This window comes from Gallus gallus, chromosome 26, assembly GCF_016699485.2.
Source record: "Gallus gallus isolate bGalGal1 chromosome 26, bGalGal1.mat.broiler.GRCg7b, whole genome shotgun sequence".
NCBI classification, from domain to species: domain Eukaryota; kingdom Metazoa; phylum Chordata; class Aves; order Galliformes; family Phasianidae; genus Gallus; species Gallus gallus.
This window is the reverse complement of record NC_052557.1, coordinates 1,952,697-1,978,450: the sequence shown is the minus strand read 5'-3', so window position 1 is coordinate 1,978,450 and position 25,754 is coordinate 1,952,697. Positions and strand designations below refer to the sequence as shown.

General features: G+C 49.9%; 1 protein-coding gene across 31 annotated transcripts in view; it reads right to left on the bottom strand.

The window, feature by feature from the left end:
• The window catches only part of NFASC (neurofascin), a 76,817-nt gene that overhangs the window by 34,167 nt on the left and 16,896 nt on the right, over positions 1-25,754 (bottom strand). For 12 of the 31 annotated variants that reach the window (XR_005841860.2, XM_015298903.4, XM_015298906.4 and 9 more), the window contains exons 2-16: positions 13,188-13,352; positions 11,388-11,405; positions 10,990-11,095; positions 10,558-10,754; positions 9,727-9,849; positions 9,350-9,520; positions 7,650-7,700; positions 3,941-4,052; positions 3,180-3,364; positions 2,919-3,050; positions 2,514-2,657; positions 1,911-2,022; positions 1,648-1,814; positions 1,109-1,256; positions 341-465 (exon numbers count right to left, since the gene is read on the bottom strand). Coding sequence is in view for 30 of the 31 variants with exons in the window: in XM_015298903.4 (XP_015154389.1) it covers positions 341-465; positions 1,109-1,256; positions 1,648-1,814; positions 1,911-2,022; positions 2,514-2,657; positions 2,919-3,050; positions 3,180-3,364; positions 3,941-4,052; positions 7,650-7,700; positions 9,350-9,520; positions 9,727-9,849; positions 10,558-10,754; positions 10,990-11,095; positions 11,388-11,405; positions 13,188-13,281 (1,885 nt within the window). In the remaining variant the exon portion in view is untranslated. The remainder of the gene's footprint in view (positions 1-340; positions 466-1,108; positions 1,257-1,647; positions 1,815-1,910; positions 2,023-2,513; positions 2,658-2,918; positions 3,051-3,179; positions 3,365-3,940; positions 4,053-7,649; positions 7,701-9,349; positions 9,521-9,726; positions 9,850-10,557; positions 10,755-10,989; positions 11,096-11,387; positions 11,406-13,187; positions 13,353-25,754) is intronic. The other 19 variants (XM_040652705.2, XM_040652711.2, XM_015298920.4 and 16 more) reach the window with 3 other exon arrangements.

Sequence of the window (25,754 nt, the reverse complement as noted above, 5' to 3'; positions counted from 1 at the left end):
GCACCCTGAGATTCAGATAAGTTGACTTGCAAATGTAGGGCTGCTCTCACAGAGCTTCAACAGCCACACTTGGATATTTTTAGCTGTATGTAATAACCACTTTTCTTTTTGTGTCAAATGCAAGTTTCCTTCAACTCACATCCGATGGCACTGAGTGAGGCTGAGGTTGGGCTGCACGCCCTTGCCGAGTCCTGCAGCAACCCAACAATTGCTCTGCCAGCAACTGAGCCTCATCGCTGCTTGAGAGGACAGCCCTGTGCCCACAGATCACCCTTTCAGTGCGAAATCAACCTCCTGCAGTACAAATGAAGCACTGAGTGCACTGGGAGGACAGCTTTACCTAGCACGGTGAGGTAGGCTTTAGCTGAGTCCTTGTCCAGCTCTGTGCTGGCCACGCAGGTGTAGTCACCCTGGTCCTTCTCAGCCACGCCATATATTGTCAGACCGTCGTCTTCTTTTTTCATCCTTAAAGGGATGAAAGCAATAATCACACAACCGTCCCTAAGAGAATTAGGGAGCAGGATCGAAGACGAGCTGTTCTCTGATAGAATACACAAAAGAGCCCAAAGAGAAGAGGAGTACTTCTCTGGCCTGAAGATGCTATCGGCTGGGGATGCATTGAGTTATTCTTGGAAACCTCATTTTCTAAAGAATCAGTGAATTTGCTCTGGTATTTATCTGGAAGAGTCACACTTTTGGGAAAGCAGGCTGACCTCTGACCAGCTCCCATCCTGTGATGACATCCCATTATTTCACAAGAAGCGAATCGGGCTGTGGAAAGGAAATTACAGCTACACCACCGGCAACAGATAAACATTCATTTTGGAGTAGCTTGTTATTAACCTGCCTGTTTTTTATCAAGATGTCCTAAAATATCTGTAAATAAAGCCTAAGATCAATGTCTAGATTTACTGGTAAGTCAATTTTAACTGCTAGGCAGCCTCAGTATTATCCTCAGCTAATAACATTACAAGTATCAAGAACAGCCATTGTCGCCCAGATGGGAACTCAGGGCTTGTTCTTATTATCCTGTTTGCCTCTTCAAACAGTTTGCAGCGGGGGAATAAAAATCCTGGTGAGAAGGCAGATGGAAGCATTCATCACAGACCTGTTCCCAATGTAGAGAGGAGCGTCGTCCTTCAGCCAGGTGACCGTGAGCTTCAGTGTTGGGTCGTGCTTCACCCGGCAGTGCAGGCGAGGCATGGAGCCCCTCTTCACCACCTGATCTTCGGGGCCTCTCACAATCCTGGTAGGGTCTGCAAAACACCCCAAAGGAGGTATCAGTACGTCAGCTTGGATCTTGATCAAAGCTGAAGAGTGGTGTCACTAGGAAGGGATAAGCGTGCACAACAGCTGCTTGCCCATGATGCTAAACCGCCTCTGATACAGATGCTTGCAAACAAACTAATTTAACAAACCATTAATTCATGCTGACCCTTGAAAAAATATCAACTTTTCTGTCTCAGCAAACAGGCTTGCTCAACAGGGGGGAAAAAAAACGATTCTGAATATGTTTTAGTGCCATCAGTTATTCCCGATGCGCCTTTTGTGTTTCTTTTTGCAGTGCTTATGGCACGTCAGAGCTCACGCTGCAAGATGCAGGTGATCCAAGACCATCTTTTGCTCTTGAGCTCGTTGTGCTCCTACCTTTGACTTCCAGGCGAACCTGGGCCTCCACTTTGCCCAGGATGTTGGTGGCGACACAGGTGTAGATGCCCTGATCCTCCTTCCGAGCCATGCTCATCTCCAAGCTCCCGTTCTCATGCGCCTTGTAGTTCCCTCCATCCAGCATGTTCCCCTGGCCGTTCTTAAACCTCACAGCCATACAAAGTACTGTTGTAAGGGAAGAAAGAGCAGGAAACCGCCTTCCCAGCCCTGTGGGTGGGCAGGGGATGTGCTACACTCCTTACCATCGCAGGGTGGGGATGGGTGAGCCGAAAAAAGGGCAGTCCAGCCGGGTCCTGTTGTACTGGATGACTTTGATGAGCTGGTTGCGTGGGGCCAGTATCCGTGGTGGCACATCTGCAAGCATCAAAGGTGACAGCTATTGAATGAGAGGACTTGATGCCCTTAGCGGTCTTTTCCAGCCTTATCAAATCTTTGACTCTATGACTCTACACTGAGGTTTTCAAGACTTAATAGAGCTTTTCCATCCCCTTTCCAACCTCACTCCGTGAAACAGATTTCATTTCAGCTCCAACAGTGCTGGCTCACCCTTGCTTTGCTGGTACATGGCCACCAACTTTTATCCTGAAACCCCATTGCAGAGGCCACATACCCACACACATCATTCTCAGAGTAGCTAACAGCACAGAGGATATAGGCATAACTTGCAAGGAAATATGAGCACAGGGCATTCATCTTCCACAAGAATGGAAGCATTAACTTTCATTCTGTGTGGAAAAGTGTTTCATGAGCTGACACACTACTGGTTTCTGCTGGTCACTTCCTTTGAGGGAGTTTCCTTCCTCATCCACGTGCGCTAGGGCTCACCTGTCCACACAGTCACCTACCCAGGACACTGACAAAGGCATTGGCAAGGAGGTAGCCGTGCTCGTTGGAAGCATTGCATTGGTACACAGCGCTGCTGCCGATCTGCGTGTCTCGAAACACAATGGTATCTCCAGCCACCTCTCTGCTTGGGTTGGGTGGAGAACCTTCAAAATAAGAAAGACAGAAAGGACACGTTCCATTAGATTTTAAATTAAAACTCACAAGACCCTGCATTTTATTATGCATCTTTCCATCTCAGCCCAGATAAAAAGAGATAGTGGCACATTATGCGCCTCCAGAAACACGACTCAGCTGGCCATGACTCAGCCAAGCCAATGCCTCAGCAGCAGCTCTGGCTCCCATGATCAGCCATGAGACCCTCGGCTATGTTTTCATATAGGAGGTGCAGACTCTTCCTGGCTCACCTTCAATGGGCTCTCCATTCACCAACCACTGGATTGAAGGCTTGGGGTTCCCATTGGCTCGACACACCAACCTGCCGTCCTCACCAGGGGCCAAAATGAGATTCTGTGGCTCATCCAGCCAATACGGGGCAGCTTTAAGAAACACAAATGGAACAGTTACACACAGAGCAAACTGGAGCAGATGGCCTCCAGAGATCCCACGCTCCCCTCTCAGTTTCTGGCTATGAAAGTGAAGAAGATGGTGAGGTAAAAGTGACGTACCCTTCACTCTCACCGAGATCGTGTGGCGGATGCTGCCCATCTTGTTGGATGCCAGGCAGAAATACTCCCCAGAGTCTTCCTCCGAGACGTTGGAGATACGAAGGGCCTTGTTAAAGTTTTCCAGCTTGGTTTTGCCTGCTGGGAGCTCACCTCCTTTCTTGTACCACATGATGTCTGGTGCTGGTCTAAGGAGAGGGAAGGAGATAAATGCTCTTGCAAGACAAGAACAACTTTCCTAACACAAATCCTGCACTTAGAACCTTCTAAACCCAAGGAGAAAGACCTCTGGGCCACCCTCTTGCCTACCACAGCCCCTCCACCAGGACCTGAGCATCACCAGATGGTGAGGGGTGGGATTCGTGTCCTACCGTGCCTGGGAAGTGCTGCCAAAGTCCCACCCCATGCCCAGGACACTTCTGCTGGTACACAGACTACAAACATCCTCACCTGCACTTAGTACAGTGTGGTAAAGGGGCACCCAAGAGATCTGCAACTCACTGTAAGGACAAATTGATGGGGCACCATCTTTGGACAGCAAGTATCTGAAGATACCTCTTGCTCTGAGCAGTGCTGCAGAACTCAGCCCTCCTGTCTGCTTTCATACTCCTACCCTTTCAGTAAGTTATGGGAATACTGTTAATAGCAGTTAATAGAAAATGAAAGGCATGCTCCCCCAGAGGCATTTTCACCAGCAATTCAGCATTAAAGCCATGAGAGCACCGGGGCTGCTGGTGACCACCCCCTCCCATCATGGTACGTACACTCCTGATGCAATGCACTCCAGCAAGAGGTCCACCCCTCGGAGCACCATCTGGCTGCTGGAGGTCCCATATGGGTACATGAAGCTGGGTGTTGTTTCCGTTACCCCTCGGGCTAAGATCAGCAGGAAAGAAAAACAACAGGAAAAACAAGAACAGAGCACTTTTAAATTCTCCTTCTCTGCAGCTTTGGAAGGGTTCAGCATCAGGACTCACTCAGAAATATACCTGGAAACTAGAGAAGGGCTTAATGCCATTTTTAAGGTACAAAGACGTAGTGGAGAGAGGATGCTTGGCAGGCAGGGAGGAGAAAGAAGAAAGAGGATGGGCAGGGGGAGCAGAACCATAGGGATGGGGCACCAGGAGAGTCCAGATCCCCAGTAAGGCAGTGCCAACCCTGCTCACCCAACCTCCAGCACGGGGCTGGAATCAGATGAGACATGGAGATACTGATGGACAGAACATTCAGTGAAGGACAATAGTGACAAATGGGCACAAGAAGGGTACATGAGACAGCTGAGCCATGGAGATCCCCATGGGATGGAGGATGCCAGAGCTCTGGCAGCATCACGTAGGTTCCCACTCTTACTGGGAGCTGCTGGGTCTGGAAGGATGGAGCTGTCTGGGGATGGAGCAGAGCTGAAGACATCAGGACAGGACAGGAAAGTTTAATGGGAGACAACCAGGGGAGAGACAAGACAGCTCCCTACAGATACACACAGCGGAAGACTCTTTGTGAGAGAAAAAAAAAGTTATTAATGGAATAGCTTCCATTAATAAATGGAATCGTTACTCTAGATCTGGATCAGTGGGGACAGCGTGGGATGAGATGGGCTTGAAAGCAGCAGTAGCAGAGATGGAGGTTATGGGATTAGGACGTGGGATGAGATGGGTGGGGTTGACACAACCTATTTGGGCAAATAGAGATTTGGGAATGCCCACCCTGGGGCAGGAGCGGGCTCTTGGGGCCCTTTTCTGCTGGCCCAAATGCTTCATTAGCCAAATAAGCTACATGGGAAACCTCTGCGTGGGCTCTAATACAGAGAAAAGGGCTGTGAAGAAACAGGGGAGAGAGAGCAGAGACTGTTTTTGGAACTCAATCAGAGAAAGCTCGTGACCAGGCCCCTCAAGAGAAATTAAAATTAATAATAGTAATAAATCAACAGGAAGGAGCCCATGCCTTCAGACTGACTCCGCATCATTCGGGAGCAGCCACACTCACGCACCACTCTGCTCCCACACACCCACAGGTTAGCAGCAGGAGGTGCTCGTCAGAGCGTTAGTTAATTACTTGATTAATGCATTACCAGGGGCAGGTGTGCTGCTGTTTGCTCTCCTGCTTTGGAGATGCTGGTTTTCCTGGTTAGGATCACCACCCATGTAACGCCCTGCAGATCAGTGCTGAGATTTCAGGTCTGTGTTTATCCATCGTTTTATAAGTGAATATTGGCTTTTATCTGCCAGCAACCTGTAGCCCATGTGAATAGGCCGTATGCCTCACTCCTGACACGAACCATTTGCTTGGGGCATAACGAGAAGAGATAAGCAGCAGCGCAAGCCAAATTTTACGAGCCATATATTAATGATGAACATTAAAACATAAGGGAGATAAATTAGTACGCTATCCACTTGTTTAATAAACCTAATGACAACACTGCTTAGCTGATAAGCTTTGCCTTAGCACAGCACTGTAAGTAAATATTTTGCTATTTCTAATGGGGAGCGACTAGCAATGATCTGGGGCAGAGGCTCCAGCTCTGATCTCATGGCACTACAGCTGGAAACTGTCAAACAGCAACATCTCACTCCTCCACTTGGGTGGAACGGACTGGAAGAATAAATTCTATGGCAATTTATTGGAAGCAGAGCTCAAAAATGTGCTCTGCTTCAATATATTACTGCTGCTGCCCCCACCTCTGTGGAATTGGACCCAATTCAGCTGCAAAAGGGATATCCCAAGAAATTGCCATGCGTCCCCTCCCCAACATCCCGACCTGACAGCACATCAGGTTGTACAGCAACCTGCAGACTGCTTCTGCTAAAGGCAGTAATAGGAATATGTGCATCCCGACACATCCATCTCTCGCCTCCTGCCCCGCTCGCCAGCTGGACAACATCCCACGGGTTTGCCAAAAAAGCACAAATAGAAAAGGACAGAAGACTTCCACTTCCTTAAGAAGGTGATGAACTTCGGCTAATAAAATTCCCAATTAATCATTTCAGGCCTTTTATCTCCCTGGTTGCCATTCACCTCCCTTTTCCCTGAACACACCAACGCAGCAGGAGATGAAGGCACCCCGGTCCACACAGCAATCCCCCCAACCCACGAGGACTGCAGACACCACAGCATGAAGGCATTCCTTCCACAACACAGCCATCCACGCTGCTCTTTGCTTGGAGGAGCTGCACGTTGTGTTGAGAGGAGACCCCACCATCGTGCGCCCACCAGGGAGGCATCTCCTCCACGTGCCTCTCATTGAGGCATCATTCCGTTTATGGAATTCACACTGATGTTAATTTTGCTCATTTCACAGCCATTTCTATCAGTGTTGCAGACAATGCCCGGCCCATTTGCTATCCCCACTTCTTCCAGTTCTGCTTCACAGTCAGAGCTTCCAGAGGAACCTCTCACCCAAACCCCAACTCCAGCAGGGAACGTTGTCCCATTGCAGAAATATGTGAGGAGTAAGGGAGAAATCTCTGTGTTTTGCAAAAAATCCACACAGCAGTGTAAGTTCTGACTTATCTCAACCTTTTGGAGACAGCAAGAACTTGGTCCTTGCTCCCAGACAAACTGTGTGCTTCAAGCAAAGACAAAAACCAAGAGGCCAACAGCTGCTCAGCACCACCTGAACACGCATTCACACAGCACAGAAGGGAAGATATGGCAGATGGGCAAAGAAGGAAGCCCAGTGGTTCCTGGGGACGCTCCCAGCAGTGTGCCCCATTCCCCCATGCTGACCCACCCTGCCTGGCTCACCCCATCACCTGCCCAACACCTCTCAGCTCCTCCCAGGAGCTGTGAGGTCAGATGCTGGAACAGCAGCTGATGGGATACGGCTAGTGTGCATGCTGGGGATGGGTTGATGGCTGGACTTGGTGATCTTAGAGGTCTTTTCCAACCTTAAGGACTCTATGATTCTATGGCTTTGGGATGTGTTGATCCCACAGCCTCCAGTGACGGCCTCCCTGCTGGGGTGAGTGGAAAAGCACTCAGCACAGGTATAGCCACTCCACAGAGAGACGAATGGCTGAGAAAACCAACTGTTTGGATTCTTCCTCCTCGTGGTCAATGGTTGGCTGCAAACACAATAGACGCTCCTTCCGAGTGCAGACAAAGAGGGATGGTGGCTCTTGTACCTCAATCAGGAGGACAAGGCAATGCAGTCAACCACCAGCTTTCCCACTTAGACCTGATCCTATTAACCCAAATATCTCTCGAGCTGAGCTCGTTGTATCCAATTAATTAGCTTAGCCCTCAATCATTTTAAGATGTCAAAACTCGGAGAGGATTTGGGCTGCTGGGCTGTTTCCCAGCCCAGTTTTTGTGACGTTTGGGGGGACAAAGCACAGAAGGGACCACACGCACACATCGGGGCTGTGCACACGGGGACGCTGCCGACGCAGCCCACGCTGGGTTAGCACGGGGTCAGTCTGGTTAGGCACAGGGGGTTACAAATGTGAAGGTCTCCAGAAGCTGCTGTTGACTCACCACTGTACATGTCAGTGTGATTTCGTAAGGACGTTTCGTTATGGGGTTTCTCTGCAATAAACAAAAGACTGTGAGCATACCGAGCGGCACAAAGCAGCGGTGGGGGACAGGGATGGGGCCACGTGGGGACCATGGCCCCAACAATGGGGCAGCAGAAGCAAACAGAGGCATTCGGAGCCTTAGAAGACAAACAGCAACAGAGCACAGTGGTGCGGGAGGGGAAGAGAAGATTGCTTTCCTCCTACGAGATGGAGAGACAAACAAATGCGTAATAAATGTCACCTAATTTGATCACAAACATTTCCTCGAAGTGCTTTTCCTTTGGTATAGAGACACTGTTGACAAGAATTTGTTCAATTTGGGAAGAAAATGTTTTTTTTTTTTTTTTCTCTCAGTTAACTGTGAGATAAGCGTACTGCTGTTATTTCTTTCCAGCACAAAGCATGGGCTGGATGCACCGAGGCTGCAGTGTAATGATGAAGAAAGGCATGGAGAGGGCGAACAAAGAAAAATGATAACAACAATTAAGCTTTAAAAGCATAATCTGCTGTAAAACCCCTTTCAATTCCCTTGTAATTTAAGCAAATTGTGCTATATGCAAAAACATCAGCTCCTCATAACACACCCCTCTCCCTCATTGACCATTGCTGACACCTAGGCGAGCACAGCCGCTAATTGCCAGCAGAGCTCCGCTGGATAATGAGCAGAACGGAGAGCACCCAGGGCACAGCCTGGGGCCAAGACCCAGCCCAGGACACAGCAGAGATGCTCTACAGGAAATCCTTCCAGGATTTCTTCTACTTATTTTTCTGGAGCCAGACCAATATACCAGGCTGAAAACGCCCGAGACCCAAATGAGCACACGGTTTTGCTTGCCACATTGAGTTTGTGCTCATTCAAGGTTCGGTCCTTCAGTACGAGGCAAATTTTGGCATTATTCAGCCAGCTTTTCAACCAGATAACAAGTAATCGGAGTGAGTTACATGTACACCTTCCTCACCATTAGAAAAGTGCCCATTTGTAGTACTTGTATTGCTACTTCTCGTGCTTTGCACAAGGAGAGGGTGTTACATCACGAGTGCAGAATGCTCCAAGCCCAGCCTGCAGCTCACATCACAGCTCAGTCCCAGGTATCAGAGTGCTTTAATAGTGTTACCTCTAATTAAGCCACAGACGAAGCTCCTGGTGCTGGGACTTGGGAGCCAGTGTCCCCAGACCCCTAAGGCACGGCTCCCTCTGCTCCCACCTCCCAGAATTGATCGTCAGCTCCTGGTCATGGTAAGCCCCAAGACTTGTTGGTCAGCAATGAACACACACTCAGTCTCCCTGTGCAGCACCACAGGGGGTCCCCATAAACCTAAACCTGGAGCAAACCATGGCAATCTCCAGCTTTTCAAATTAGGGGAAAATCACTTGATATTGCACTTTTCCCTAAAGATGGAGGGAATACCCATCTGTGTCCATCTCAGAAACTCAGCAATCCCCACACTGATCTACTTCTGGAGCCCTGGATCACTGCAAGGGAACAAGCCATGGAGTCAATCTGAGTCCCATCATTTCTTAACCAGACTCCTATCCTGATCAAAATGAGGGAAGACACTCTTTTCCCTGGTAGGACTCAGCACTGTCAAAGACTGAAAGGAGAACCCTTCCCAAGAGGTTGGGAGAGCTCCATCCTGGCTGACAGCCATGACACTTACTGGTTTTCACCTTGAGGGTGTAGGGATTTTTCTGCTGGATGGTGTGGGTGAAGTGGAAGCGTGCATTGCAGCTGTAATCAGTCTGGGCATCCTGCAGCATGACATTGGAGAAGTACAGATCACCATTCTGGCCCTGGGAGACACGCTTGTCCTGGTGGATGGGCTCCATGGCTGCAGGGAAAGAGGCATTCAGTTAACCAGGACCTCCTGAACACATGAAGGTGAAAAGCAACCCCCCAATTTAAGCCACAACCAAGCGTGGGTACAACCAAGCTGTGAACTAGCAATGATGACTCCAAACGTAATAATTTCAAGCTAACACTGCGGGTGTCCGAAGGGAGTGAGGGTTCATGATGGGAAGGGCTTCCCCAACTCACAGCTGCTCATCCAGAAGATGACAGGAGGAGGCAGACCAGGAGGCGGGTTGCACTGCAGGCTGAGCGGAGCACCTTCGTCAACCTCAATGACATCCACCTTCTCCTTGGGCCACAGGGGAGATCCTGCCATGAGAATCACAGCACTGCATGAGGAAGGCAGGCATTCACTCTGCAGATCTCCTCCCTTCCCACCGGACCTGGCCTGGTTTCAATGGAATGGCCTTAATGAAGTGAGGGAAGCCTTATTTCTGTGTGTGCAAGTCTTATGGGGAGCAGCTGAGGGAGCTGGGATGGCTCAGTCTGGAGAAGAGGAGGCTCAGAAGAGACCTCCTCTCTTTCTACAGCCCCCTGAAAGGAGATTGTAGCGAGGGGGGTAGGCCTCTTCTCCCAGGAAACAGCAATGGGATTAAAGGTAATGGCCTCAAGTTGCACCAGGGAAGGTTCAGGTTGGTTATCAGGAAAAAATTCTTCTGAGAAGGAGTGGTCAGGCATTGGCACAGGCTGCACAGGGAGGTGGTGGATTCACCACCCCTGGAGGGGGTCAGTAACTGTGCAGATGTGGCACTGAGGGTCATGGTTAGTGGGCATGATGGGGATGGCTTGGGGTTGGATTGGGTGATCCTAGAGATCTTTTCTAGCCTTAATAATTCTATGACCCTGGCACAGGATGATAGAATCACAGGGTTGGAAGGGACCTTAAAGGCCATGGAGCAGGCTGGGATGTCTGAGCACTGGATGTTATCTGTGCTTCTACTACAAAGCATCTACAGAACCATGGAACCTCCCGAGTCTGATTGCTGGTGCTCACCCCACACAACCGTGCTTACTCACTGGACACCTGGAGGTGGATTTTGCTGGACAGTGCAGTGCCATAATCGTTGCGGGCGAAGCATTGGTACTCGCCCTCGTAGTCATCCGGCCGCCCACCCCCATGGAAATCGATGACCAACGTCCCCGACCGCCTCCGCATGGACACTTTGGGGTCCTTTGCCACGTTGAAGAACTTCCCATTCCGTGTCCAGGAAAAGCTGTAAGGATGGCAAAGAGATCTGTGAGGGGACTGTGGGGTGTATTTACCTGGAGAGAGCCTTAGTTGGGCTACACAAGTAGGCAGTTAAATTAGTGCCAGTTGGCATCTATGGCGCTGGCTTTGGGGACAGCGTGGCCAACTCAGATCTGCTGTGCCCAAGAGCCCCAGCACCTTCAGAACCAGTGCTAACAAACCACAGAGCTCCTGTACAGGAGCAATTCTGGGGCACTTACGTGGGAACAGGATTCCCTTTGGCTTCACATTCAATGAAGATGTTGTCCCGGGGGTCAACGATGTAGTCCTTCACAGACTGCTTGGTGATGGTGGGGGGCTGAGGCACTGCAAAGCAAATGACAGCAGTGAGGTGGGCAGTGTGAGAGGGAGAAGCCCCTCTCTGCTCTCCTGCAGCAGATCTCGCCAGGATTCTGGCACCTTCCCCAAGCTGGCTGTGCAATCTGTGGTCCAAAAGCCTCTGAAAGCACAAGCACGTGTAGGGTGCATACTATTTGCCACCAGCCCTGTGCACCGCATGCACCTTGCACCAAGGCAAAGCTGGCACCATCACTAACCCGTCATGCCATTTTGGACATGCAAAGGACACCATTTTGTTCAAGCAGAAGGCAGCACTTACATTCACTCTGAATATTTGCTGTTATTTCCAAAGTGCAAGCATAATGAAAAAGAAGAAAGAAGGGTTAATCGAAGGGCTAACCCCGATACACACACATTATGCACACGAACATAAATACCAACTATTGTTAATGTAGGGTCTGCAAATCCTAAATCATGATTTAACGATTCCAGCATGTTCTAATCCACCTAATTACAGTTATATATGAGGAGACGCTGTTGAGCACTCAGAGAATAATAGAATGATAGAACATCCTGAGTTGGAAGAGACCCATAAGAACCATCGAGTTCAAGTTATTGTAAGCTGCTAACTGCCTGTGCAGCCTCCGGGAGCTTTGGGGGGTCCAAAGAGGGTATGAGATGAACTCTAGTGTACCAATATCTATATCCCATATGTAGATATATAGATATCTATCTCATATATAGATAGATAGACAGTTATCTGTATCCTCCAGCATCTCCAGAGCTGGAGGTGATGATGCTCTGCTGTGGATCCATGCTGTGCAGCGGGGTGGAGACTGAAGAAGCGGTGAGTTGCAAAGGAAGGCTGCCTTCAGCAGTTCTCCACCAGCTGTCAGCAGTTCTCCACCAGCTGTCAGCACTTCCCTTACTTTTCTAAGCTCATATTACGTGTAAGCATCAAAATCACTCTTTTCTGACAGAAAAGCACAAGAAAGAGCAGAAGACTGCTGTTTGCAGACCTACTCCGTTATGCCCAACTGGCTCCCATTTCTGTACTGCCTGCCTGCACATCCAAGCTGCGTACATCTCATCAGATTCCCATGCTGGGAACAAGAGTGCCATGATTCCATACCAGGGCTGACCCCAGGGGGGAAAGTTATGTTCATCCACAATCATCTGGAACGGAGCAGAGCAGGAACTCAGACTCAAGTCTTGCACAGATAAGAGATTGCAGTGGGACCCCCGCCTCAAGCTTTCAGTTGCACAAGTATTTATTTTTCCCTCAGTAAATCAGAGTTTTCCCACTCTCTCTCTTCACGTTGTTTCCAAAGAAACCTGGTGCTTCAGCCCGAGTACAGACGGCAGCACAAAGCAGTGCTTTTTCCACTAATGCACCGCTCGCTGGAGGATTTCTGTACGTTGCACTGTCAGAATAGATTCCCTGCAGCTACAGGCTGATTATTATTAACAGCCTCTACAGGAGGAAGCTGGGACACGGAGAAATTATGAAACTGGTATCCAGACGAGTAGCTGGAACGGAGCCTCTGAGCCATGACTTAGCAGCATGCTCTCGGTACAAACCCTCATCCCAAGTGCACCCAAACAAGTCGTGCATTTCCCATGCACCGGCCTGAAGATGCTGTTTAGCAGAAGCATCATCCCTTGTCCCCTTCCTCCTCACTCCATATCCCCCAACTCTCTGGATAAAACATAATAAAACATAACCTGTGCCTCATGTTTAACCAAAAGTCCCAACAGAGAGAAACACTGTGGGATGCTCCACTTTATGGGCTAAAGGTTTGCTGGGGATGGGCTTCTCCATCAGCTTGGTGGTCTGTCCCTTTTTGATGGGTGGCTGCAAGTCCTTTGCTCAGCTTTTGAGTCAGCAATTGAGGTGGATTTCTGGATGAAATGTGGCTTCAAATGAAAACTATTCTAACTGTTCAGTTGGAGCAGGAGAGACGCCTGCTCCATGTATTTCTTCACTCTTCCTCCGCAGCCCTTCAAGCAAGAGACCATAGAATCACAGAGCTTGGAAAAGACCACTGAGATCATACAACCCAACCATCAGCCCATCCCCACCGTGCTCAGATTTAGAGGGGAGTAAACCAGAACTTACAATCCAGAGGGACTTCAATGGCGCTGATAAGGTGGTGGAGGCACAGAGCGAATGCGATCCCCGCGTAGGTGAGCTGGTGGCTGTGCAGGACCATTTTGGATATCAAAACAATGCTGTGACCTCACCTGCTCCCCCAAGGAGGGCTGATGGCTGTTGGGTCCTCAGCTGCAAAACACACAAAGCCAGAGGTCAACACTGCTATGCCCTGCCTTTCTCCTCCTGGTAACTGTGGCGACAGGGCATTTGCAATCCAAAACTATTTGTGCAGAAGGACAGGGAGTGTTAATGGTGCCAGAATTTGTTTCCAGGTCGTGTTTCCAGTATTCAGCCCACGGTCGCTGTCCTTCCAAGGCCTTCTTTGTTCAGCCTTTATGGTTACCTGCGCTCAAACCCCAGAGCTCTGTTGGGTTCTCCCCAAGTAATGATGGAAAATTACCCCAAAAAGTGAATGCAAAACCACTGATAGGGGAAATATTAAGGATGGTTTGCTGTTTCACAGAACCATAGAAACACAGAACCATGGAATAATAGAATGATTGGGTTGGAAGGGACCTCAAAGACCACCTCCTTCCAACCACCCTGCCGTGGGCAGGGCTGCCAATCACTAAACCAAGCACCAGATGATGTTGTCCGGGGTCAGGAAGCTGATAGTTGCATTTGATTCACAAGACCCAGCAAACAGTAAAACCCAGCTTTCATTCTGGATTGAAAACTAAGAGTTGAATTCCACTGATGGAAGCACTGCCTGTGACCCCAGAGCCAACGAGCCCAAAATGTGCTCAAGCACTGCTGATGGCCATTCCCCTTCCTGACACAGCACTTCCTGCTACACACTATGGGGATATTTTTGGACCAACAAGAGTAGAGCACAGATGCAGCATCAATTTGTGAGCTGCTTTGCCTCTATATTCCGGAAGGCAATGGGGCTCCGAGGCTGTGTGGGGTCAGGCAGTGGGATGATGCCTTCACCCCTACACACATCCAGGAGCCTGCAGGGACTGGCAGCACATCACTTGGAGTTTTCATACACATCCATTTGATTTTGCTGTTAATAAGCCCACAGACAAACTGCAGATTAAAAGAGAGTAGAAAGGAGGATGATTTATCCTATCTGTACAGTAAAATTCCCTTTAGAAAGGCTGCTGCACCGCAGAGGTTGCATCACAGCTGAGTTACAGCTCTGTCTGTAACAGAGCTATAACAGCCGGGCAGCAGACGTCCAGACAGCTCTCAGCTGAGAGCAGAAACAACACCAGGGCACCAAACAGTGGAAAATCCCCAGTGCTGCTCCTTGCTGCTCCTTCCCATCTCCACGCAGCCCTGCACTGTGGTGGGACGGCACCGACAGGAGAGCAGCACAGAGGCCATTTGGCAAGCAAGGAGAGCCTGGGTCATGAAATATAAATCAGTCCAGCTTGGGCTGCTGCTGCTGAGCCCCAACGAGGCTGATGTGGGAGGGAGGGGGCTCAGGACAACAGACAGAAGCCGGTGATAGGTACTGCAGGGAGCCAAGCTGACAGCTGTCAGCCAGCCGACAGCCCTGACACATGGCCTGCGCTGCTCTCCTGCACCCCAGACAGGGGCACAGGCAGTGCAAGGCAGCTCCTGAGGATGCTTTTCCCATTGCCCCTATGGAGAGTGGGCAGTGTTTTGCCATCCACGCTGGGTTTCAGTCTCCCTAAAGGGGATGCTGCTCCTGCACCGCACCCTGGAACCGTAGCGATGCCTGAAAGCCATCGTGGTTATTAAATTAGAAGGGATGGGGAAGGAGGATGGGGTGCATCCTTCCCAGCCCCTCCGCAGACCAAATGTGCAGCCCGAGATCTCTGAAGCGTTAACAGCAAGATGTTCAGCCCTAAAGATTTACCAGGAAGCATTCCTGACCCTGTGCACACATCTGAATCTCAAGGATGGGTTCAAATCAGAGCCCAGAACACGTCCCCACCGCTGGGCTGAATCCCAAGCGAAGTCGCCAGCCCTCTGCATCCCCGTTACACCAAATTATGGGTTGCAAAGGGGCTCAGAGGGGAGTTCTACTTTGGTCTCTTTTTACTCATTCAAAGGCTTTTCCAATCCAGTCACTGCGATAAAAACAGTTGAAGGGCAAAATAATTATAGGACCGGGTCAGTAATTAAAGTCATGTCCAGGACTTCCACTGTCCTCAGGGAGCAGGTCATGCTGAACGAAGCTTTTCAAATTACTTCTTTAGCTTTCTGTCTCAGGGAAGATATCACTGTGATCTGTGGTCTTCATTATTTAGAGCGCTTCATTTCTCCAGTTTCAGCTTAAAGTGAGTAATGGATAAGCTGGTTTTATGCCTCTGCGTTACTAAGCAATAGTTTGACTTATGAACTAAATCAGCCAATACTGCAACCGGATATTTAGCGAGGCTGAGATTTGTAGCATCCTTCCTATGCTCACATATTGATATTACACAAAAGAACATCACAAAATGCTTTAAAACGTGCCTCTTTCACAGATTCAAGGTGTAAGGCAACAGGTATTTGAATACCTCGATGTACTGCTTTGAGATCAGGTGTCAGCCACAGTGCAAGCAATGTCTGTGACATGAAGAATGGTCCTGGCAGAGGCATGGGAGATGTCTACACACACGTATGCATTAAATAGAAGTGCAGACAGGACTTCAGGTCCCTTCCAACCTAAGGCATTCTATGAATCTATAACTGAGCCCAAACACTGACTACATAGAGTATACCAAGCAGGCAGCTGTGCATCCAACTGATGGGTACATCCCACCCATCATCACATGTGCTTGGAGTGGAGAAACAAGAATCAGAAGGGAGATCTGCAGCAGTGCTGCGCTGAGGGGATGGGAGCCATGGGGACTCAGCTGATGGAGGCCAAAGGAAGAGGGCAGAGCAACACGGGAGCAAAGTGGGGACCACGTGGGAATGGCTCAGGGAGAACAGCCTGTATGGCACGTGTGACCTCGCATCCACGCAGAGCACTGTCAGCTGAGCGCTGCTAATCCAAAGGAACGTGAACAAATAACAAAACTCACAACAAAGCATGCCCAAAGATCATCCCTGCCTTTAGGGGAGCAACAGCCAGGCTCGTTCCGGGGCAGCTGTGGGTGCAGCAGCACAAGATCTGTCACCGTGCCCATGTGTGTAGGTGGGCTGCTGGGGTTGGGCGCTGCAGAACAGAGCCTGCATTGTTGGGAACGTGGGTAGCAAAGGAACTGCCCCAGCACAGAGGGTTGGGGCCCATAGCAGTGGGTGTCTGGGGATGTTCCTGAGAGTATCTGACGATGGGAGATACCTGATTTGTAACACATCCAGTGATGCTGCTATAGATGAGGATGGGCACACCCAGGCCCCAGCTTTGCTTTCCTCTAGCTACAGGCAAGGCAGCAACAGGATGGACTCAGATGCCTTTTACCCCAGTACTCCTTCATGGTTCAGAAGGACTCTTCAGACTTGCTGCTGCTTTGCATTCCCCTGATGTCCTACTCTCAGGCTGTTAGTCTGGGTTGGGAAATGCATCCCTGGTCTTGCTCCAGACCTCCTTCCAGATGTAGTGTGAACATCTTTCACTAGGCAAAAGGATAATGAACCCCATGGCAGGGCCTGTGAAACTGAGGACAGTTTCCCTTGGCAGGCAGGGGGAAAGGTTTCAAAGCAAGAAAGCCAAAAAATTGATGTGTGCGTGGGGATGGTGGAGATAACTGATGGGAAAATTCATCCCAGGGCTAAGAACACAGCTGGTGGGAGCCAATAGCAGCAGTGCCTGATGGAGCAGGATGGGAGCTAAGGGTTTAGAGAGGAATTGTGCTTTCCATAGCAAAACGAGCCAAATCTGGAACAACAGTGCAGCAGTTAAGCAGCTGCCCCAGGGTTGCACGGAGCCAAGAGGAGGTACAGAGAGTTGGGGTGTCAGGTGCTCGTGCAGCCCAGCAGAGCCCAGTATGGATCCACGGAGCCCTGCTGTCCCCCACCAGCAGGGACAATCCCCCATCAGGTGGCTGCACTTTGCTTACACTCCTACCAGCCGTGCTGGGGATTGGGTGCTGCTGAAACCAAACCTGCCCAGGTGCCACCACTGCTCATTTCCCTGCGTGTGTTCTGCAGAGAGCTTCACGCTCTCAGGTTTCTGCTGATGGAAAGACAATGCTCATACGCCCATCGTTAAAACACACAACGTATCCAAGCACTTTATCCATAAGCCACTCAAAGTGTGCAATGAAGGGGTTTGGGTGATGATCCCACCACAGAACAGCTTCCTGATGGGCAGTAGCACATGCACAGCTCCTCGAGGGCTCTGAGATGGCAATCTGACCCTGCTCTGGCCAAGTCCTGCCTCTGGGAGATGCTCCCCACAGCACACCAATGTCCTTCCCCACTCCAGGAACCTCAGCCCCACTGCACTGCTGTGCTTTGCTCTCCTCTGGAGAAAGGCAGAGCTGGAGAATATAGCTTAGGTACAAACAACCATGTGGGAAGGCTAGGATAACGAGACGGGACCTTTCTGAGCAGCAATGGAAACCAATTCCTCCCCTGCAGACCCCCAGCCCTGCCCCTCACAGCACACAGACACGGTGAGGCACAGGGATCTCTGGCTGGAGTCAAATACAGTTAAATTATTCCACAATGAAGGATTGTTTGTGATCAGCTCATTAGGTCCAGCAGGACACTCTCAGTAGCAATTAGGCATTAATCCCTATTTATGGTTGTAAGAGGAGCAGTAAAAGTTGAGCAGCTAGTGTTCCCAAGAAGATTCCTCCAGCACCATTTAACGCATCTGAGTCGCTTAATTAAAACTGATTGAATAATACAGAGCAATGTTTCCACAAATGAAAGCTCTTTTCATTTCAGATAATGAAAAACATCGATTTAGAGGGAATACATGCATGCGGTTCCCCAGCAGTGACTGAAGAACCCAAAGCCCTCTCCTGCTTCATTCCCCCTACCATACATTGGGTGGGTTTCCAGGTTGCTGCCTTCCAGGCTGTAAATCCTCCACCCCCCGTTGTTTAGAGCCTTTGTCCCTGGTGGCAAAATCCACCTTGCACATGCCAGGCACCCTCAGGACCCCATGGGAGCAAACATGGCATTGCACAGAGCTTTCAGAAGGTAATTCATTCCCATGTAGGGCTGCCGCAAGCATGGATAACTCCAGGGAGATGCTCTTAATCTACCACGGCCGTATCGCAGCACTACATAAATGTGAATTAATTTATCATTCTGTCCTTTTTGGTAATGTAAGAAAATCCTGTAGTTCTATTACAGAGAGTGACTCGAGTCCAGGGAGGTTAAGTGTTACCCCAAGGTCATGTATGAGATATGGTGTGGGTGGGAAATAAGCCCATAACACCGAAGCACTGCTTTTAATCAGAAAATAGCGTTTAACCTTTCCAAAGCGGTCAGTGAGAGTGGAGAAAAAACATGGAAGTGTGAAGCTGTCTGTGGATGATGCTGACGTGGCCTTTGCCAGCACCACGAGCATGGTGTGGGGCAGCAGCTGATCCTGTCGCTAGCAGGAGTAGAGAGCTCTGAGGAGTTGCCCTTAGTAGAAAGCAAAGGTGCTCCGGAGCATCGCTGTTGTATGGGCTGAGCCTTGGGCTGCCAGCCTGTAGGGTGTGGTGGGATGGGTAGGGAAGGTGGGGCAGCTGAGACAAAAAGGCAGGGGCTTTGAGCACCAAACCCAGCCTGGCTGTTGTCCAGACTGGGGTGTAACGTCCCAGTGGAGCAGCACCACATGCAAACCCAACCAGTGGCAATGCCAACCTCCCTACCAGCTTCAGGAGAGAACCATCTCAGGTTGGAAAAGACCCCTGAGATCAAGTCCAGCTGTCAACCCATCACCACCATGTCCACTGACCGTGTCCCTAAGAGAGACCCAAAGCCACTGAGCTCTGATCCACCCCACGCACAGAAAAGCTCCTTTCCAGGGCTCTCCATCCCACGCTGCTCAGGAGACTCATGGCAGAGCAACAGGGGACACACCATTAACATCTACCCTACTATGTCCCTTGGCCACCCATCCAAGGGACCACAGCATCTGTCCCTGAGCGATTAGCCAACTGCTAATCGCCCAGCAATAGCTATAAATAGCAAGCACTTGGGAAAAGCTGCCTTTTCCCTTCTGGCTCACATAATCTGTCCAGTATCCAGAAGCACAGGGACCTGGGGGGTCTGCACCAGGTGCCCAAACCTTTGTTTGGTCACATGGGTGGATAAGGGATCCTCAGGCCCCCATCAGCTCAGACTTGACCATGCTAAGGGGTTTCCCAGAACCCACAGCATCCCTTGAGGCATAAATAAAGCCATCCCAGGACACACCACGGTAGCTGTCCCCATGCAGTGTCACTCAGGTTAAGCTGTCCTGCTCAGCCGCATGGCAGCAGCCAGTGACATGATGCAATTTGGCACAAGCATGCACACCCTGACACCACAAGAAGGGTTCTCTCTTTGCACAGAAGAAAAAGGTTAATGAAGCAAAGCAGGATGATCGGCTGTTTGCTGATGCCCAGGGGTTAAAAACCCCTGACTGCTTCTACACCAGGAAACCACTTTAATGGCTAAATGAATTGGAGAATTGCTGTTTGCGTCTCATGTTACCTCTCATAGGTCCTGGGCACTTGGAATGACTGAGGAGCCTGGGAAGAAGATATCAACCCTTCCATCCCCCTCCAGCCCCAACCCAGAGACCCCAGAGCAGCGCAAGCAGAAGGAAGGCAAACCCTCAATTCCAGAGGGGAAAAGCTGATGTACCCAATGTAGCTTTTCAGCCCTAAACCACAGAAAGATTCACCTTCAGCCCTCGAGCCCTGTAGGCTTGGGACCCAATGGCTGCAGCTCAGGATAGGCTCAAAGAGGGCTTTACTCAGTGCTGCACATCACCTACTGGAAATTACAGTATTCAAGGGTGGAGAAGGACTTGAGCACTAAAGCTTTAATTTTAGTCAAAGCATCTTTTGTCAGTATGGTATCTATCTATGTTTAAGGAAAAAAACCTTTATAAGCTTAATGACTTATTACTAAATTAGTGGCTGTTCTTTCGCTACAAAAGACTTGCATTTCCTGGGTAGCTCCAATATCATTCCTCCTTTGGAGGCTCCCATGTGCTGAGCAGAAAGTTTCTATCCTTCCCCTGAGATGGTTCATTCTGCTGTCCTTAGAGCATCACCAGGGCAGTCACAATAGAGCCATCCAGGAAAAGCTCTCCAGTTTTGTTCCTAATCTGCAGGACACCATCCCCGTGCTCCCCTCAGCTCAGAGCAGCCAACCTGGAAGTCACCAACAGCACTGGCATCACCAGCCTTAGGAGCAGCCTTCCCATCCAAGTCACCTCCACGTATATCTCCTCTCTTCATCTGCGAGGTCGGTAACTGGATCACACACAGGTGTCGCCAACAAGATGGGAACACACCTGCTGATGATTAATCCTGTAAGTGAGCTGTATTTACAGACACCAGCTCAGCTGAGGGCCCTCAAGCTGTGGTGTCACCTTACAGTCAGCCATGGTGTGTGGGCACTGCACCATCCATCCATCCATCCATCCATCCCCCAGGGGGGTCCCAGAGACCCAAGCTGCATGGAGCACTGTGTCTCAGCTCCATTCCCAACATAAATCTCCCTAAAGGAGTCCATGTAGGTAGTAAAACTGCTCTGTCTTTCCCAGACACAGTCATGGAGCACATCTGGTTTCCATGTTCTGCAAAACGCCTTTGACATTTAATTTCAACCCCCGGGCTCTTCAACAGCGGTGACAAAGCAAAGCAGCAACAAATCTGACATTTCATCCCTGAGCTCACTGATGTACAGCCTTTAGACAGCACTAAACACAGAACAGTTGGGTTAAAAATGAGAGGGGACCCGAAAAGACGCAGCAATTCTCCAAAATATTACATCAAAAGGCAAATAAAGTTATCTGGAAGGCTGCTTGAATGGCTGAGTCTGCCTCTCTCAGGAGCACTGCAGTTTCTTTTGCTGGGTAACCAGTCTCCCTTGCCCTGTGCACATGTGGATCCTGATTACAGGTAGGGAATCACAGGAGGGGAATCAGTAGCTCTCCTCTGCATTCCCTCAGCCACCCTTTGAGATGTAACTGAGCTCTTGGCAGGGAAACCTGAGCTCCATCACCTGCCTGCCTGCCATGGCTTCACAAACCTTCACCAAAAGTTATGCCTATAGGATGGAACAGTAAAAAGTGAAGTGAGTTTTGTAATGATTTTCCAAGAAGGGCAAACAGAGTATCACAAGTCCACCTTTTCAGCCCATTATCTCAAGGAAAACCACCTCTCTACCCAGGCTGGGTTTCGGGTGTGCACTTCCAATAAAACCTCTTGGCCCATTGCAGATCCCACTCGGAATACTCATTTCCTGCAAGTTCCTTCACTCCTCCTTCCTCCCTCATTACCCCACCAACGATATTTTAAGTACTTTTCCCCCCATAGCAACAGCTGGTGAGGTTGAGCCGGTGGTCTACACACCTCCCACCCACCCACAAGGCTGTGCTGGCCCCATTCCCACCTCCTGTCCACAGCCCCAAAGCTCAGACAGCCTTCAACGACAGACAGCGCGGCATCACCCGTTACAGCATCAAATTCACACTTCGTTTATTACCCCCAAGGAACAGCCTTTGCTCGGAGCTCGCAGGGAAACACCACCCAGCATTCCTCAGCAGTGCTGCCTTTGCACATTTCCTAGCACGTTTTTGCATTACTCCCTATGAAATTCTCACCCCCAGCGCGGCAGCCGTGAATATTGCCAGCACAGTCACTCCATCTGCCTTCTTATTTGAGACCCCTTCAAAACTGTAACAAGTTAATTGGTGGAAGCACTTGGCTTCTACATAATGAAGCTGGCACAAAAGCTGCTTTTAACCTTCAGGACTGAGTACAGGATGCGGGTTACTTGTTCCCCGTGCCAGGAAGCACTGAAAGGTTATGCATACAGAAGGATGAGGTTGGTGCTTGGTCTTTAAGTGTCACCAATAGTAGGTGATATCCACACCCAGCCAACAGCATTAGAAAATGGGAAGAAAAATCAATTGGTTTGTGCCCTGGGAAGGCACTGGAACAACACAGGTGTCAGCAATAACTGATGGATATAGAAGAAAAAATAAACCACAGCTGCCAGACTAATGATTGCATTGAGATCTGTGTAAGATCACTGCTGAGATGGCGGGCAGCGTTCAGCCAGGTCAGCTTCAAGTGGGGATGCATGAGCCAAGCAGCCTCAGCTCCCTTCTCTGGGCTGCAGAACCTTTCCGACACCCCACAGGCTGGAGATAGGAAACACATGTCCTGCAGATCCCAGCAAGCACTGATCTCCTCTCACTGACACGAGCTGTAAGCAGGGGGAAAAGTTCAGTGGATAAATGGTGGAATTTAAGCAGAAAACAAAGGGGAATTTAAATATTCAGCTCTTCAACTGTCTCATCTCGAATTCATCCAGCCAGGCTCTGCACCATGGAGATGAACTGCTGCAAGCGTTAAGTGCAAAACATCAGCGTAAAAGCCATTAGCACGCTGCAGCTGACAAGCAACAAGGGGTAGGGAGGCGAGATTGGGAACCAGGGGCTAGATCAGCGAGATTCCTGAGGTCCACATGCCAAAGCTTGAACAAAAACATGGCTCTGGTTATGTAGTCAAACACCTGATCACCCTTTTTGCCCACGTAGAGGGGAAGCCACCAGGTTGCGCAGCACTGGAGATCACCAGCCCAGGTAATGGCTGTGTCCCCATGGCCCCGTCCTCATTTCCCCATCCCAGGGCTGTGTCCCCATCCCAGTGCTGGTGGCCCCATCCTGGCCGTGATCCACTTGGCAGCTGTGGCTCCCCTGGCCCAGACATGGCTCGCAACCGGCCGTGCTTTTCAAAACCCGTTCCCAGGCTCCCTGCTCAACTTCCCCCAGGACAAAACACCATCTAGAAATGCAGAGCGTGTTCCACGCTGGCTGAAGCGATATGGAAAATAGTAAATGTTTTTGGGTTGTTGTTTTGTTTTGTTTTTTTTTTAAATCGTGGTTTTGGGAAGAGTTTCTTTCTCCTTTCCTCTGGCACAGATTCTGCTGAGGCTTTCCAGGCGAGACCATTTGCGCAATAAAGGAGTTGTGTAAGCTTGTTTTGTGCACTGACTTTGAGACTGGAACAGAACCCAAAGGAAGGCTACGCACTCGGCTTTTGATTTTAGAGGTTCAGGTTGGATATTAGGGAAAATTCCTTCTCTGTAAGAGCAGTGATGCACTGGCATTGGATGCCCAGGCAGGTAATGGAGTCTCCATCCCTAGAGGTGCTCAAGGGACGTGGTCAGTGGGAACGGTGGGATGGGTTGGGGTTGGATTTGTTGACCTCAGAGATCTTCCCCAACCTCAATGACTCTATGATGCCTGCACAAGTCCAACCCTATGCAGGACACGAGGACTGATGGTGGCTTCTTCCCTGCTGCCATGGAGTTATGTGCTCACATCCCACTGAGAGTCAATGGCACAGAGCAGCCCAACCCGCTCAGTCATTTCACCCCCTTGAAGACTGCTGTTACAGATTTTGATAACACGAGCATACGCATAAAAGATAACCACATTAAAGAACCATCTCTCCCCAGAGATATTTTCACAGCTCGTTTATTAAACCCCCTCAAAGAACAGAGGGGAAAAGCCAGCTCCAATTGTTCTCAAGCCGCAACAAGGGATGAGAGCGCTGGGTTTTGCCTCCTGGTCTTGCTGCTGGTTTCACTCCTAATGAGCCAAACTGCAAGGCAACGCCGTTATCGCATGAGCAGCTTTACATTAAAACCAGCACAAACAAAGGGAGAGCGGCCACCAGATCACTTCGGGCTGATCCCACATCCCCCAGCTGCATCCTCACACCCCATTGAGCCACGCTGCTGCTTCCAGAGCCACGCTCTTAATTTGAAGATAGGATTTGCACAATCATTTGCAGACAAGCCCGTGCTCGATGCCTCAAAACGGTGAAGCAAAACCATTCCCAGCAGAAGGTGCCAAGGGACTCCATTTAATGAGCTCCAGCTCCAAGCAGGGCTGTGTGGGATTTTAGCAATAGGGCTGTCCCAGAAGGAGAGCTGCTCTCCAGGCTGATCCCGACATGCACTCACTTGGCCAACACTTCCCAGCACCTCCACAAATCACCGCGCTCTGTCAGTGCAGAGCCCATGGATGCAGCTCAACACAGCCTGAGCTCATAAACTCTCTCTTTTTTATGATCTTACAATCACAAACAGCTGTTTATTTTTGCTGGCTTGCTTTTTTTTTTTTTTTTTTTAAGCATTCTTTGCAAAGCAGAATGGAAAGCGTCAGGCATTTTCCAGGAATTTTCAGAACAGAGAAAGTTTGGCACTTTGTTATTTGAGAATCGCTGAAAGGGTGCAATTAGCTTAAGAACAAGCAACTATCTATTCTGGGGAGCAACCTCAGGAGCCGTCATCTGGCATCCAAACACACACCATGTGACAAGTGGATGCCAAGCAGTCAGAGCCTCCCTCCCGCTCAGGCATGCATACAATTCCCATAATGTCTGCCTTCCAGCCTTCGCTCAGAGCTCAGGGAACCAGCCCAAACCTGCAGCAGCTGTAACCCTTTGTATTCTTTGCATCCTTTATTTGGGAAGGCTGCAATGGAGGATGCCGTGGGACTGGATGAGAAGGTTGCTACTGCTGTCAGTTTGAAGTGAGGAGGAAACTCACTAAGGAGAAACTGGGGGCACAAACATCATGGATTTAGCACCTGAGCTGTGCTGTGAGCATCTCAGCAAATAGATGGATGGCATAATATTACAGCAGCACTAACCCCCAAGCAGCCACCTCAGCTAACAACTTTGCACTAGCAAAATCTTCACACCTTGAGACAGATGAGAGGTGTGAGCTCGGAGTCTTTAATAAATAGAGATTTCCATGCAGGAGCAGCACTAATGGCACTCACAGCACAGAGGGATCAGAGCAGCAGGACCAGGGCTGCCATCTCTCCATGAGCAGCGCTCTGCATCCCAGTGTGTGCCCATGGCAACCCGCACTCGTACAGACGCCTGTGGGAAGGGGAAGGAGGGGAGCATGGTCCCCACCTCAAAAATTATTCATGAGCAATTAGTGAGAGCTACAACAGCCCCGCAGGCTCCTCCCTCCCAACTTAGACACAGCGCATCCCAACACACATCTTCTTTCCCTAAAACGTATAAATAGGGTTTGACAGAATAGAGGCATTCGTGTTTATGGTTTGTTTTTAGATTGTGAGATCGGATTGTGTAGGGCAGCGTTTCCTGAGCTTCCATTTGGGAGCAGCCAGGCAGAGGACATTGCTCTCTGCTCCCCTTAGCAAAAGGCCATTCATTCAGAAGGAAAAAAGGAAAAGGAAAGAGCACTTGGTCCCAATGGAAGGTCTGAGTTCTGCTGCTTATACAGTGGTTGGGAACCCAGGAGTCTCCTTCCCACTTCCCCCACAGCCCAACCAGCCTTCCCAGTGTTCTCAGCCCTATGGATCCGAGCCACTTTCCCCTTTCCTCTGCCCTAACAGGCAGAGCCAGCAGCCATCCCCTCCTGGGAACCCATCCAACATTCCCACATCCAACAGCCACATTTCAGCCACTT